General features: G+C 33.2%; 1 protein-coding gene across 1 annotated transcript in view; it reads left to right on the forward strand.

Annotated features, from left to right (window-relative positions):
• Positions 1-16,208, forward strand: part of LOC127729700 (uncharacterized) — a 91,779-nt gene that overhangs the window by 74,826 nt on the left and 745 nt on the right. The window contains exons 17-21 of the mRNA XM_052237546.1: positions 278-427; positions 1,474-1,592; positions 10,086-10,348; positions 12,820-12,889; positions 14,910-15,106. Of these exons, the coding sequence (XP_052093506.1) occupies positions 278-427; positions 1,474-1,592; positions 10,086-10,348; positions 12,820-12,889; positions 14,910-15,106 (799 nt within the window). The remainder of the gene's footprint in view (positions 1-277; positions 428-1,473; positions 1,593-10,085; positions 10,349-12,819; positions 12,890-14,909; positions 15,107-16,208) is intronic.

Below are 16,208 nucleotides of genomic sequence, written 5' to 3' on the forward strand. Positions count from 1 at the left end.
TTTGACAAAGCATAAGAAAATTCTATATGTGCATTGGAATAGATAGTGATAATTTATCTTAAATTGTCGCATCTGTGATACTATTGCATTTCAATGTCCTTGTACTTGATTAGCGTATGAAACCACATCGCATACGGAATATTTTGATATAACAATATGAATAACCAAAATGAATAACTGCAACCACAAGTTGTATACGACTGCTGTGTGGTCTCGTTTGACCAGAATGTATCTTCCATATATTAGCTGAAAAAATATCATTCATCTCCGTTTGTAGGACACCGAATCTTCTTTATGTGGATATTGGAACTACGACATCCATGATACATCTGGTGGATGGGCAACCGACGGTTGTCAGTTGAATAAAACAGAATATGGACGATATGTTTGTGTTTGTGATCATTTGACTAACTTTGCAGTGATTGTGGTAATATGAGATTAATTGTAAAACTTATATTCTATCATTGTACTTCATGTTCTCTTTTTATTTAGATTAAAACGATTATATGCAAAACGTTTCGCATTTAAAGGGGCATTAGCTGTCAAATTCATGTTCACCATTTTGACTCAAATTCTCATATTTTGTTTATAATATACTAAAACGTATATCCAAATTACAAAAAGTCTAAAATAAACAATTAACAATGCATGGATTCGATAATATGTATCAATATTTCGTGTGTATTTTTGTCTAGACGTAACCATCGAGATGACATCCGAAGACTGCCGACGGTCATATAACCAGATATAAACATACATATAAATATAAACAGATAGCGACCACGTGCAATTGGATTTTTCTAGGTCTGTTTGATTTCATATTGTATTTAAAAAAGTATGTTTATTATCGTTTTTACCTGTATAAGAAAGATTTTTTTGTGGATCGAATTAGTCAACCAAATGGTTTTATCCTTGTCTCACTTTCAATGTTGACATTAGTTTCCTTTCAATAGCAGAATACATGCGTAACCCATCTCTAGTAGGGGTTAAATTGAAGGTCACATGAATACGGAATCAATGAGGTCGAATTATTCACTTGCAAGTGAATAATTCATCAGCGATGTTTCTTATTCTATTTTGACAAAATTAAACCATCTTGACTGCTAAAAGCGAATTAGTATTCCACTATATCACTTTCATTAATGATTGAACCAAAAAAATCATATCTTAATTTTTTTTTATATCTCGTAGCTAATGCCCCTTTAAACGAAATTGTACATATCCTTATAATGTTCTCATTTTATTCAAACTTCCCTATTTGACTAAAAAAGAAGTATCGAGAAGTTTACACGTTATTTAGATATCATGACATTAGTCGTTTCCTATTATATTTGTGTTTAAAGAAAAAAGACAAAAACGAGTTTTAAATGAGTAGGCTTATATAGTTGTCGGAATGTATTATATTGAAACTGATATAACTCATAATAGTCTTAAAGTGTGACTAATAAAGTGTTTGATCTTTTATCTTTTCAGAATATTGGTGGCCAAGATAATTTAGTGGATTCTCTAGCCATGCACATTATATCTTGGATTGGCCTCATACTTTCCATCGTTGGATTATCTCTTACTATAGTTTCATTCATTGTTTTTAAGTAAGAAATTTTTTTCCCACTTTATCATAGCTGAATGGATATTTAATACCAATTTTTATCGCAGGTTTTAAATAATGGCTTAGCAATCGATTCCGAATTTTCGTCTGAAAAACTCATCAAAGATACCAGCTTACATCAGCCTCAACGGATCATTCAATTTTAGAGTGTTATGGTGAATTTATCAATGTGTTATGTCTTTCTATGTGTGCCCCTAGTTATCTGAACGCTGGTATATAAAGAATTTGCGTAGTAGATTAGAATTTGTACAACATAGCCCATCTATTTTATTGAAATATCTAAAACAAGAGATGTTGTAAGACATATCCAAAGTATAGGTGGGACTTTTAGGATTTAATAATTTTAAAGCAATATTTTTGTCTGCACCATCAGAAACTATACTTTAGAAATTTCAATTTTTGTCGAGCCTGTGACTTTTGTCGCAGAAAGCTCGACATAGGGATAATGATCCGGCGGCGGCGGCGTTAACTAACTTCTTAAAAGCTTAATATTTTAGAAGGTAGAAGACCTGGATACTTCATACTTTGTATAAAGATGCCTTATGATATGAAGTTTCCGTCTGTCATATGTCCATTGTTCTTGACCTCATTTTCATGGTTCAGTGACTACTTGAAAAAAAAGTTAAGATTTTTTTGTAATGTCAATTTCTCTCTTATTATTAGTGATAGGATAACTATATTTGGTATGTGCGCACCTTGCAAGGTCATCTTGCCCGTCAAACAGTTTTCACTTGACCTCGACCTCATTTCATGGATCAGTGAACAAGGTTAAGTTTTCGTGGTCAAGTCCATATCTCAGATACTATAAGCAAAAGGTCTACTATATTTGGTGTATGTAATGATTGTAAGGTGTACATTTCCAGCTTGCAGGTGTCATCTGACCTTGACCTCATTTTCGTGGTTCCGTGGTTATAGTTTAGTTTTGGTGTTTTGGTCTGTTTTTCTATTATTGTATGCAATAGGTTAACTATATTTGGTGTATGGAAATATTTTACGATGTACATGTCAGTCTGGCAGGTTTTATTTGACCTTGACCTCATTTTCACGGTTCATTGCTCAATGTTAAGTTTTTGTATTTTGGTCTGGTTTTCTAATACTGTATACAGTAGGTCAACTTATTTGGTGTATGGAAATATTTTACGATATGCATGTCAGTTTTTATTTGACCTTGACCTCATTTTCACAGTTCATTGCTCAATGTTATGTTTTTGTGTTTTGGTCTGTTTTTCTAATACTGTATGCAATAGGTCAACTATATTTGGTGTATGGAATGATTGTAAGGTGTATATGTCTGTCTGGCAGGTATCATCTGACCTCCACCTCATTGTCATGGTTCATTGGTCAAAGTTCAGTTTTCCTGGTTAACTTTGTTTCTTCGATACTTTAAGCAATAGGTCAACTATATTTGATGCATGGAATGATTTTAAGGTGAACATGTCTGTCTGGCAGGGATCGTCTGACTTTGACTTCATTTTCATGGTTCATTGGTCAATATAGAATTTCCATGGTTTGGTCTCTTTATTTTATACTGTAAGCAGGTGAACATGTATTTGTGTCTTGGTTCATCTGACCTTGACTTCATTTTCTTGAATCATAAATGTTAATGTGATACTTGTAGTAAAACTTTATATGTTGGACTATCAACATAAAATCAATGGTCAGTATAGTAGGCGAGACATTTCAGCGTATGCACTCTTGTTAAAAAAATGTAATGTTTGATTTACAATCATCCATTTTTAAATATACTAATAGAAACATCTTTACATATACTATCGTTGAGTCTACCCTACATATACACGCGACTGTTAATCGTTTCTCCAACAAGATACGTATTTATAATGCTATCATATTAAAAAAAATTATCTTCTACATCTTTACCTTATATGTGTGATAAACGATGATTGGTCGCCTATTTTACCATAGAACTAAACTTTAGATGTTGCATATATTAAATTCGTGCAGTTGTTTTAGTTTGCTGTACTGTTTTTTTAGATCAATATATATATATATATATATATATATAAGTGCCTATAAATAGCAGCACATGACATACAAATCTATGGGAGTGTGGATTAATCAGTACAGAGATTAATTCAATTACACAAATAAAATTATAGATTGCCTAACAATGTAATTTTAACACACTATTTAGTATGTAAATATAAGAATGTTTAAAATATTTACAAAATGATGAAAATAAACGCAATATTTCGCTAGACTAACTAGCTTTATCAGGCGTGCATCTATCCAGGTGAAATCGGATGTAGATGATAAGAAACTTTTGCAGCTCAATGTATATGTTGCACTTGAATTTAGCTGCCTTGAAAATAATACATAATTTGGATGAAGTTCAAGATTTTTACAAAATTGGTAGTTGAAGTTAGCAACGTCCATTGGCCAATATTACAGGATAAAAAGGACGATGCTGTGTTCTAAATTATTCTTTATCTTTCCTGTATCTTTTCTCATCTTTTTCGTTAAGACCATCAGGTTCTAAAGTGTGGAGTTGGTGGATCCAAAAATTTTCTCTTCTCCTTCTCGCCGTGGTGTCCCACTCGGTGTTGACTTCTATGATTTGGAAGGTAACATTATCAAAAGAATGTTTCGTTGAACGAAGATGTCTTGTGAGAGGACAGTTTTTGTTGGTTTTGTACCATGAACGATGGTTATTGAGCCGAATATTAAATTTGTCCATTGTTTCTCCCACATACTGAATGCCACATGTGTCACATGTTAATATATAAATTGAGTTCTCCGTTTTACAGTTGGAATTTGAGTAGATGGTATAATTTTGTTTAGTAACGGAGCTGATGAAAGAACTGCTTGTATTGGCAGCTTTACAACACAAGCAGTTCCTTCGACCACATTGTTTGTAGCAACCGGGAGATGGAGTAGGCTGCTTTGCTAATACAGATGTCACTAATTTGTCACGGATGTTTTTAGGTCTTCTGAAGGCCATGACTGGTGGTGAGGAAAATACTTTTTTAAGATTTGAATCATTTTCTATAATTTTCCAATGCTTCTGAACAATGGAAGACACATTTTTAAAATCAGGATGGTAAGTGAGTACAAGGGGTGTTCTGTTAGCTGCTTTATTCTTATCTTTGTACTCTAGAAGTTCTTGGCGACTAGTTTTGTTTGCTCTTTCGAAAGCGCTATCAATGATGTTGTTATTGTATCCTCGAACAACTAGATGTTTACGTAGTTGTCCAAGTCTAGCATTTTGCGTATTTTCAGTAGAGCATATTCTTTTGATTCGCAATACCTGGCTGAATGGGATGCCACGGGAGCAGTGTTTAGGATGGCAACTTTTAGGAGAAAGGAATTGATGTTTGTCCGTTTGTTTGGTATGAAGGTCCGTTATAATGGTTCCGTTCTTGATGTAACTCGTAGTGTCGAGGAAGTTTATTTTCTCCATAGATGATTCATATGTAAATTTTATTGAATGGTGGAAAGAGTTACAGTGTCCTAGAAATTCATTAAGATGTTCTTGTGAATCTGTCCATTTGAAATCAATATCGTCAATGAATCGGAACCATGATAAGGGCTGGTATGGAGCACTAGTCAAGAGGCGTTTTTCAAGTTGGCCCATAAATATGTTGGCATATGACGGGGCCATTTTTGTGCCCATACTAGTACCGTCTATCTGGAGATAATGTTTTTCATTGAAAGAGAAGTTGTTGTTCTCTAGCACTAGTTTCAGAAGTGTAACAAGGCACTCAGTTGGAGGATTTTTTTCACTTCGAGTGTTCCATACCTCTTCACACGTTGCTATTCCTTCGTCTTGTGGAATGTTGGTATATAAAGAAGACACGTCCATGGATGCAAGTATAGTATTGCTTGGTAGAGGATTGAGGCTTTCCATTTTCTTTAGATAATCAGTCGTATCCTGGATGTAAGAGGGTAGTTCTTTCACATGAGGTCTTAGATGATGGTCTAAAAATTCTGATATCTTTTCAGTTGGATGACTATTTGCTGAAACAATTGGTCGACCTGGATTGCCCGTTTTATGTATTTTAGGCAACATATAGAATCTTCCGGCCTTTGCTTCGTTCTCAAGAGGTCGGAGATAATCAAAGGTGTCATTGTCTATATGCTTTTTGTCGAACATCTCTTGAAGGATGGTGTTGATCCTTCGAATATTATTTAGTGTTGGATCTGTGGTTAATTGTTTATAAAAAATGGAGTTTGAAAGTTGGCGATTTCCCTCTGCTATGTAATCTGTTTTATTCATGACAACCACAGCGCCCCCTTTGTCGGCAGGTGTCATGAATAAAACAGATTACATAGCAGAGGGAAATCGCCAACTTTCAAACTCCATTTTTTATAAACAATTAACCACAGATCCAACACTAAATAATATTCGAAGGATCAACACCATCCTTCAAGAGATGTTCGACAAAAAGCATATAGACAATGACACCTTTGATTATCTCCGACCTCTTGAGAACGAAGCAAAGGCCGGAAGATTCTATATGTTGCCTAAAATACATAAAACGGGCAATCCAGGTCGACCAATTGTTTCAGCAAATAGTCATCCAACTGAAAAGATATCAGAATTTTTAGACCATCATCTAAGACCTCATGTGAAAGAACTACCCTCTTACATCCAGGATACGACTGATTATCTAAAGAAAATGGAAAGCCTCAATCCTCTACCAAGCAATACTATACTTGCATCCATGGACGTGTCTTCTTTATATACCAACATTCCACAAGACGAAGGAATAGCAGCGTGTGAAGAGGTATGGAACACTCGAAGTGAAAAAAATCCTCCAACTGAGTGCCTTGTTACACTTCTGAAACTAGTGCTAGAGAACAACAACTTCTCTTTCAATGAAAAACATTATCTCCAGATAGACGGTACTAGTATGGGCACAAAAATGGCCCCGTCATATGCCAACATATTTATGGGCCAACTTGAAAAACGCCTCTTGACTAGTGCTCCATACCAGCCCTTATCATGGTTCCGATTCATTGACGATATTGATTTCAAATGGACAGATTCACAAGAACATCTTAATGAATTTCTAGGACACTGTAACTCTTTCCACCATTCAATAAAATTTACATATGAATCATCTATGGAGAAAATAAACTTCCTCGACACTACGAGTTACATCAAGAACGGAACCATTATAACGGACCTTCATACCAAACAAACGGACAAACATCAATTCCTTTCTCCTAAAAGTTGCCATCCTAAACACTGCTCCCGTGGCATCCCATTCAGCCAGGCATTGCGAATCAAAAGAATATGCTCTACTGAAAATACGCAAAATGCTAGACTTGGACAACTACGTAAACGTCTAGTTGTTCGAGGATACAATAACAACATCATTGATAGCGCTTTCGAAAGAGCAAACAAAACTAGTCGCCAAGAACTTCTAGAGTACAAAGATAAGAATAAAGCAGCTAACAGAACACCCCTTGTACTCACTTACCATCCTGATTTTAAAAATGTGTCTTCCATTGTTCAGAAGCATTGGAAAATTATAGAAAATGATTCAAATCTTAAAAAAGTATTTTCCTCACCACCAGTCATGGCCTTCAGAAGACCTAAAAACATCCGTGACAAATTAGTGACATCTGTATTAGCAAAGCAGCCTACTCCATCTCCCGGTTGCTACAAACAATGTGGTCGAAGGAACTGCTTGTGTTGTAAAGCTGCCAATACAAGCAGTTCTTTCATCAGCTCCGTTACTAAACAAAATTATACCATCTACTCAAATTCCAACTGTAAAACGGAGAACTCAATTTATATATTAACATGTGACACATGTGGCATTCAGTATGTGGGAGAAACAATGGACAAATTTAATATTCGGCTCAATAACCATCGTTCATGGTACAAAACCAACAAAAACTGTCCTCTCACAAGACATCTTCGTTCAACGAAACATTCTTTTGATAATGTTACCTTCCAAATCATAGAAGTCAACACCGAGTGGGACACCACGGCGAGAAGGAGAAGAGAAAATTTTTGGATCCACCAACTCCACACTTTAGAACCTGATGGTCTTAACGAAAAAGATGAGAAAAGATACAGGAAAGATAAAGAATAATTTAGAACACAGCATCGTCCTTTTTATCCTGTAATATTGGCCAATGGACGTTGCTAACTTCAACTACCAATTTTGTAAAAATCTTGAACTTCATCCAAATTATGTATCATTTTCAAAGCAGCTAAATTCAAGTGCAACATATACATTGAGCTGCAAAAGTTTCTTATCATCTACATCCGATTTCACCTGGATAGATGCACGCCTGATAAAGCTAGTTAATCTAGCGAAATATTGCGTTTATTTTCATCATTTTGTAAATATTTTAAACATTCTTATATTTACATACTAAATAGTGTGTTAAAATTACATTGTTAGGCAATCTATATATATATATATATATATATATATATATATATATATATATATATATATATATATATATATATTTATAGAAGTTTATAAAAAGGACCAACCAGCAAATTTAATATAAAGTAAAATAACAAAAATACCGAACTCCAAAGAAAATTCAAAACGAAAAGTCCGTTATCAAATGGCAAAATCAAAAGCTCTAACACATCAAATGATTTGGTACAGGCATTTACTTATGTAGAAATGGTGGATTAAACCTGGTTTTATAGCTAGCTAAACCTCTCTCTTGTATGACAGTCGCATAAATAAATAGAATAGACGATACTGCGCAGATAAGGAAAAAATTATAAAAGTCTAAATACTTGCGCAACGGCACTAGTATATGATAAAAATTATTGACACTGACGAAGGCTAGAAGAATTAATATTTTCTGTAATATTCTTCATCTTTGTCCTGTTAACCATCAGATTTTAATGGACTGAGTTGGTAGATCCAAATGTTTTCTCTTCTCATTCTATTGTTTTATTCAAACAAAATTGGAATTCTAACATATAAATATATATTATCATTTTCAAATGCAATTAATTTTTATCACATAGTTTAAGTGTTGCATTTTCATTGTAAATAGTCTTTTCACTTTAAACATTCGTTTAAGCATCCTAGTATCGAAGAACCTTTCGTCTGATTTTTAAAACAGTATTTTGATGTACAAATATTTGAATAAGCCTTCAACTTACAAAAAAGGCCCTTAATTGACTGTCATGCAATGAAACATTTATTTGTGAGATTTACTTTGCAAATTGTACGAGTAAACGAGTGTAATATCGCTTTGAAAATGTGGAAAAAAGACTACATGCATTAGAACCTTATTATGAACCAAATGAAAAATACTAAGAAAGATTGAGTAAAGATGTCGCATCATCCTATAAAGATTTAATATATTGAACATTGGCCGTTGTGGTCCTACCTTATTTTAGTATAATATCATATGAGGATTGACGAAAACTGAATTTTTTTTTACATTTGTTTGCCTTCAATACATCAGCTACATTTGAAATTGCAGAACCTTACACGCCTTTGAAAAAGATTTTTTTTCATTAAAAATCTGTTTTAATTTGTCCTTAATTGTTAGGGTTCGTGTGTGTGTATCAATGAACCTTCAGATAAATCTATACATCTAGCATTTTTTTGCAACTCAGTTGTATGCTTTGTTCTAAATTATTTTTGACGGATTTATCATACGCAACACGGCCTATGGCATACTACAGAAGGGTAATCATTTTGTATTAGTAACTCCAAAAATAGCATTTGACTTCAATAAAACATTAAAGAACATTTTTACAAAAAGCCATTGTTCACTTTGACTTAAACTATTGACCATATTGGCTCTGGTTGCCTCTTATGAAATTACAATGCCTGACATACAACAATTAGACTACTTGTTTGGGCAGACTGATTTTAAATCACATCATGTACATTTTCTATTGTATTTCTTATTTCTTATGCGTTCCCTTAATTTTCGAATTGATGTCATTCTGCATCCTATTTTGATTTTTTTATCTGAATGTTTAATATGGTCTCCCGTATCAAGACATGGTCTATCGTATTTCTTAAAAGGGTTATCACATTGAAATCTGAATATCACCATTAAGGGCCAATCTGCCTAAGAATCAGGCAGTGGTGAAAACATGACAAATAAAAACCCACTCAAGTTTACATTAATTTAAGTTCAAAATGTATAATGGTGTACGAATATAACGTTTGTTTCCTTTTCCGGTTCTGTTAATTCAAGATAAAATTTGGTTTAAATGCACTAGAAATCACCAATTAAGAGAATCTAACTCTGTAATTTGCTTGCATTCTAACCAAATGTTAGGTAGAGATTTCTCGAATTACCAGACACGCAGAAACGAAAGATCTACCACTTCTAACTCAGGATGAACTTCAAAATAGGATGGTTAGTTCGGTGGGATTTTTTTCGATCATGTTGCTTTCTAAATTGCCTGATTCTTACAAAGACTGACACTAAATAACTGACTGAGTTTCATTGTGAAATTTATTGTTCATTATGTTGTTACTTGTATGCTTCTTTTCTTTTTCAGACACCTACGTAAAGGCAGAGCACAACAAACTCTTTTCAACCTTGCTTTATCATTGCTCTGTTTTTTAATAATATTCATAGTGGGAATTGGACAAACTCATGACTTAAAAGGGTGTTTAGCAGTTGCTGTGTTACTTCATTATTTCATTCTTGTTGCATTCATGTGGATGTTGATGGAAGGAATTCTCCAATATTTGAGATTTGTAAAAGTTCTTGGAACCTATATTCCAAACTTTATCCTTAAAACAGCTGTTCCTGCATGGGGTATGTATAAAACGTATGATACATAATATATTAATTACATTTAAATATAAATGCAATATAAAACTATCTTTATATCCGTTTCACGGAATAGCAGAAACATATTTGTTGAACCGATCCTCTAGACTTAGTACAAACGTGTTTTAATGACCAATAGTGAAGTTTTACGGTTTGGCGCCACACAGTATAGTTTTTTTTTAATTTTATTTTCATGCCGCTGACGTTCAATAGTAATAATCAAAATGGACGAGTCGATGATCAAACGTTTAATAGCGAACGATTTTTTTCAATGCTGTGTTCTACAGACTGTATTGTCACGTGCAGGTTTTCTAACTACTGATAACAAGTATTTAACCCTTTAGGTTGATTATTTCTTTAACATCATGTTTTCAGTTACAGTTTTGCATGAACTAACTTCCCTTTAAAGAGATGTTAATTACTGGTAATCAAACAGAAACCGTCAATGATCGATCTGTCATCAACACCACATGTTCCAAAAAACGAAAAACACATAATATAATATTAACATACGACAACTATTAGCGAGGTTTCTGACTTGGGATTGAAACATTGGATATGAGCCGTCGTTTAACTATTTGTCAGATCTTAGCCCTTCTCCTTTGTTTAAATTGTAGTATCTATTTAAATGTAGATGTTGTATCCACAGAGGACAGTTTTCAAAACTGCAGTTTTAAATTTTGACTTTGTTACAGTTTAATGCAACATCTATAGCGCTATGTCTTCTTTTTTCTCCAAGTATTTGAAACAAAATATGGATAGGTGAAAAAATAGTTTACCGATTGTTAGTGATTTTTATTAAAATGTACCTACGTCTTTAAAAATCTTCTGAATTTTTTAAAAAGAAAATAGAACGGTTAAATGAATCATGTTTTTGATTAATTGTTAACATGCCAAAAAAGTTTTCAAAGTCTTGAAATAAAATGGTCAAAATTTCAAATGGCCGGGTTGCAATTAGTATGACTTATCAATGTAGAATGTTCCAAAATACGGAAAAACGTGAAAAAAATCTTCTAACAATTCCATTATAGCAGGTGCACAACTTAAACAGGTGTACAGCCTTTTTGTGAAGTCTGGTGGATCTTGGTTGAAAATGTAGAAGTTGAAAACGTGTGACCTCTTTCATAAATTTTGCTGAAAATTTACTAAGTTCCAAAAGTTGGAAAATGAGAAAAAATTCTTACACAATTTGGGTTGAAACCTGTAGAAGGAGTTGATTAAACAAAACTTGAACTTCTTTTATGAATTTTGCTGAAAAAAGTTCCCACGTCTAGAAAAAAATGAGAGAAAAATCCTTAAAAAATTCCATAAAAGCAGGTGCATATCTTCAACAAATGTGCAATCTTCCTGTGAAGTTTCAGGGATCTGGATTGAAAACTATAGGGAGAGTCGACTACACAAAGTCGGTACCTACTATTCTTTGCCCGCCCGCGCATGCAACTTCACATACTATAAAACGGTTTTAGACTTCGACCAAACATTCCAAGAAGAACCGAAAGAAACCGAAATAAAAATCTAAAATACGTAAATCGAAGAGACAGACAAAACATAACAAAAAACAATAACGTCAAAAAGACCAACAACAATCTACTATACACTACATGAAAACTAATGACTCAGCAACATGAATCCGTGTTAACATCTAACATTTAAAGTACCAAAAACATAATGCCATAATCGTATTTAATTCGATAAGGCACTATGGTAATATATTTTCTATGTGCGTTAAGACTTTAAAAAAATTTGTTAAACTCACATGAAACTTCAAGTTTTAAAAAAAGTTGAATATGTTTTATATGCTTGAATGGCTAAGTTTTACTATAAAACAAGTGTATTTTCTTGTAATAGAAAATCCTTTTTACTATCAAAATCTTCATAAATGTGCTGCTATTGCATTATTGTCTTCCTGTACACTGATTCGCCGATATTTTTAACGTATGCAGCGACCTTTACTAAGCGATCGCTCATTAGAACTTCGGCCATCGCACAGCGCAAGTGCGAGGGAAAAACCGTGATGAAAGAATTTAAAAAGAACAAATTTAATACAACAAATCATTTAACAACTGTTAAGGAAAAGTTTAATTAACAAATTGGAATGCATGGAGAATATAAAAAAAATACCATGACTCTTTCAATTCACTTATTCGTCAGGTTTTCCACGTGCTCTTTCTTGATTGTTTATCAATGATACGATCCGGTAAACTTCAGCAACAAACTCGAAAGTTAATTAGCTTGCGATCAACAATCACTGAATGAAATATTTTTTGTCGATAATACATTATAGAATCGAAAAAGATATAAAAAAACGTGAATACAGGACTTATTTTAGTATATATATTATCTATGCATGCATTTGTTCAATAATTTCGATAACAATAAAATTACAAGAAACTCGTTTCATATGACTTTAATTTTGTTAAGTTTTGATAATACAATGTATATTATATCTTTTTAAGGTATTCCATTGATACCTGTGATCATCGTTTTAGCTTATGATCATGAATTGTATATTGGTGGAAACAAGGCGTAAGTAAAAATTTTGTCATTGTTTGCTATAGACATTTTGTCTTCTTTGAGTTACAGGTCATTCTATCGCATTGTCAGTTAGACTTGTATCTTTTATTTATAAATATGAAGTTACAGTTGTTTAGGTAGAAATGAAAGGATGTGTGTAGAAACTCAATTGACACAACATCAGACAAAATACTCACTATAAGCGTAATATTCAAGTACCAAAAACTAAAAGAAACATGTAGATCACAATATTGTATACCGACTATTTTAGGGAAAGTCTCCGCTAAACACTCGGTATTAGGAGTAAAAGCAAAGACTGGTCGGCTCGGAGTTAGAATTATTCACACGGGTATTGGAGCTTTTGGACTGCTACCTTATGAACTATCAGGTTAAAAATCCAGCTCAGTGTGTCGGTCTATTATAAAGCAGGGTTTATATCAATATCACATTAACATGTTCAGGTCCTGATATGCATGTACCATTGCCACTGGATGTTAAACACTTAACCATCATCATCAAATGAAAAAAAAAATTGAATTATCAATAAAAGAATAAATGTAAATTTTTCATGACAAAAAATATTTTTTGGGACAATAAAGACATCATAACTGTTGATGATATAGCTGTACAGGTGTATTGATCTTGTACATCCATGGCTTTTAAATGATTTTTGTCCATATATTGTATATTATAATGAAAGGCTGGTAAGGTCACAATAGTTTCTGATTAGAAATAACTGTGATTGCTGAAATAAAAACTTATATATAAATATTCGAAAACAAAATTTCCCCCTAATTTTGACAGACCTTGAACTATCGTAAAGATACGGAATGTTTTGTGTTTTTATAAAAATAACATCGATCGTGTTTTAAGTTATTTATTAACGGGACCATACATTTTGAAATAACTATAAAACAACGGAACTTTGATTATAAATAAAGAAACCCATTGGAATTGCGTTGTTCATCAGATTATGTATTATAATACAAGTTTATCAATGTACACAAACGTTGATCTGGGTAAGTTTAAAAAGTGTTGTTGAATTTTAAGTTGGTTTGATGGTTATGAAATACCCAAATGTCATAATGGAGTAATCTTGAAAACAATGCCGTAGAATTTTTAAAACTTTTCAAATGGGACATTTATAAAATAAAAGTTTTAAAATGATTAACTCGTTTTGACACTGCCTCCACAAAGTATATAAGGGACGATGATAAGTTACGAAAACATACAGACGTTCTTCTTATTGAAAGTTGCTGAAAGGTCAGTGATCTTTTCTTTGAAATCTGACGATTAATCTCGCTCATCATAAGTGATGTTGATGAGGGATTTTTGTTTACGTCCAGTGGCAACTATAATGTGCATATTAGGACGAGAAATAATTATGAACACTACTTTGTAACACCGACACACTGAGCTGGCTTTCAAGTCTCTTGTTTTACCCGATCAAACCCACGATTTTTCGCACTCGATGTGGGCACGCAATCACAAGAACACCGAGGCGGTAAACTTCCGAGTGAAAATCAAACCAACTATCCGATAAGTTAATTGATTATGGATTACGTTTTGTGGAATTTTTTAACGGCTACATTCAAAAGACAAATCTAAACAATAATTACAACCAGAACTCGTCCCTTCATACCATACAACCAAGCCGTAACATTGTTTTAAACACGACGGATACGATCACGCTTACCTGTATACACGAAAAACGTGCCAGGAAGTCATGTATTTCATTTTATTTTTTTACATTTAAAGTCCTTTATTAAAAGTTCCTGAATTGACTATAGTTCTGTTTCCCATATTTAATGAATGTGGTATTTTAAACAAATCACGCGATTTCCTTAGTTGTTGACGACAATAATCGTTATTATGAGCAAAAACAGCAAAAACGGCGGATGACTGCTAACTTCATAAGAGAAGTGACCAGTAAAATAAGTTATAGATAAAAAGAACACTTGAAGTATCAGTCAATTTGTGATTTTAGTGACGGTTTGGGTAGGTTTTTCATATTTTCACTTTAATTTTTTAGGTGTTGGATGGCGCTTCATGCATTCTATTATGCATTTATAATACCAGTTGGGATTATAATTTTGGCCAATATTATCATTTTTATTATGATTCTGAAAAACTTATGGGGCCGATCAAAGGGACTTCAGTCAAATCAGTCAGAGAAGAAGAGAGCAATGATGAATCTTCGTGCTTCATTGACAGTACTAATTCTTCTAGGTAAGAACAAACGTAATTTTTACTTTTTTAATTGCGATTTGAGAAGGGAGAAAAAAAAAACAGTAATATCAAGAGGAATTGAAAAGTAAAACACTTTCTCGCCCAGATTGTTCGTACGTTTTTAACTACTAATAAATACATTAGATAAACACTCGGATGACAGTGATATATCTATGATAAACAGATAAAAACTTTAAATAGAAAAAAATATCAACAAGACATGATCTACAAATAAGACGTCATTGCTGAGATTGTCAGTTGACTCCTTATAGGAGTTGTGGCCGGTAAATGAAGATTTTTACCACTTTTTTATGTGTTTTTGGCAATTATGTTGAAAACTGTAATAGATAGAAACTTTGAATAGCAAAAGTGATAAGCAAGACAAGATCTACAAACAAGTCGATATTGCTGTTCGGTGTGAGCCAATGCTCCGTGTTGAAGGCCGTACCTTGACCTATAATGGTTTACTTTTATCAGTTGTATCTTGGATGGAGAGTTGTCTCATTGGCACTCATACCACATCTTCCTGTATCGATATTGCTGAAATTGTTGATCGACTCTTTATAGGAGTCATTCCCCTTAAATGACGATGTTTTCCAAATTACTGCCTTTTATTTTAAAAAACTATAGAAATCTAAAGAGCAAAAATGATCAACAAGACAAGATATACAAATAATTAATCATAGCCCAAATCCCCAGTCAACTCCTTAAAGAGGTTATCGCCCTTAAATGTGTTAACCACATTGTTTTACGTTTTTGCCTTTTATCTCAGAAAATTCTAATAGATGGATAGATATTTAATTGGCAAAAATTATCAACATGACGAGATCTACAAATAAGCCAACATCCCCTTATCTTCAGACAAGGATAAAGGAGTTATCGCCCTTAAACGATGATTTTTTTTTTACCATGTTCTTGCCTCTTGAAAACTATGATAGATAGATAGAAACTTTTAAAGCAAAAATGATCATCAGGACAAGATCTACAAATACATAAACCTGACTGAAACTCAGCTTACTCTTTACATGGTCATTGCCCTTTAATGATGATTTTTACGAAAAAGTTGCTATTGTTGAAGATACTGGTGAGCGACACAGGCTCG

Source organism: Mytilus californianus, unplaced genomic scaffold (assembly GCF_021869535.1).
Source record: "Mytilus californianus isolate M0D057914Y unplaced genomic scaffold, xbMytCali1.0.p SCAF_2, whole genome shotgun sequence".
Lineage (NCBI taxonomy): Eukaryota > Metazoa > Mollusca > Bivalvia > Mytilida > Mytilidae > Mytilus > Mytilus californianus.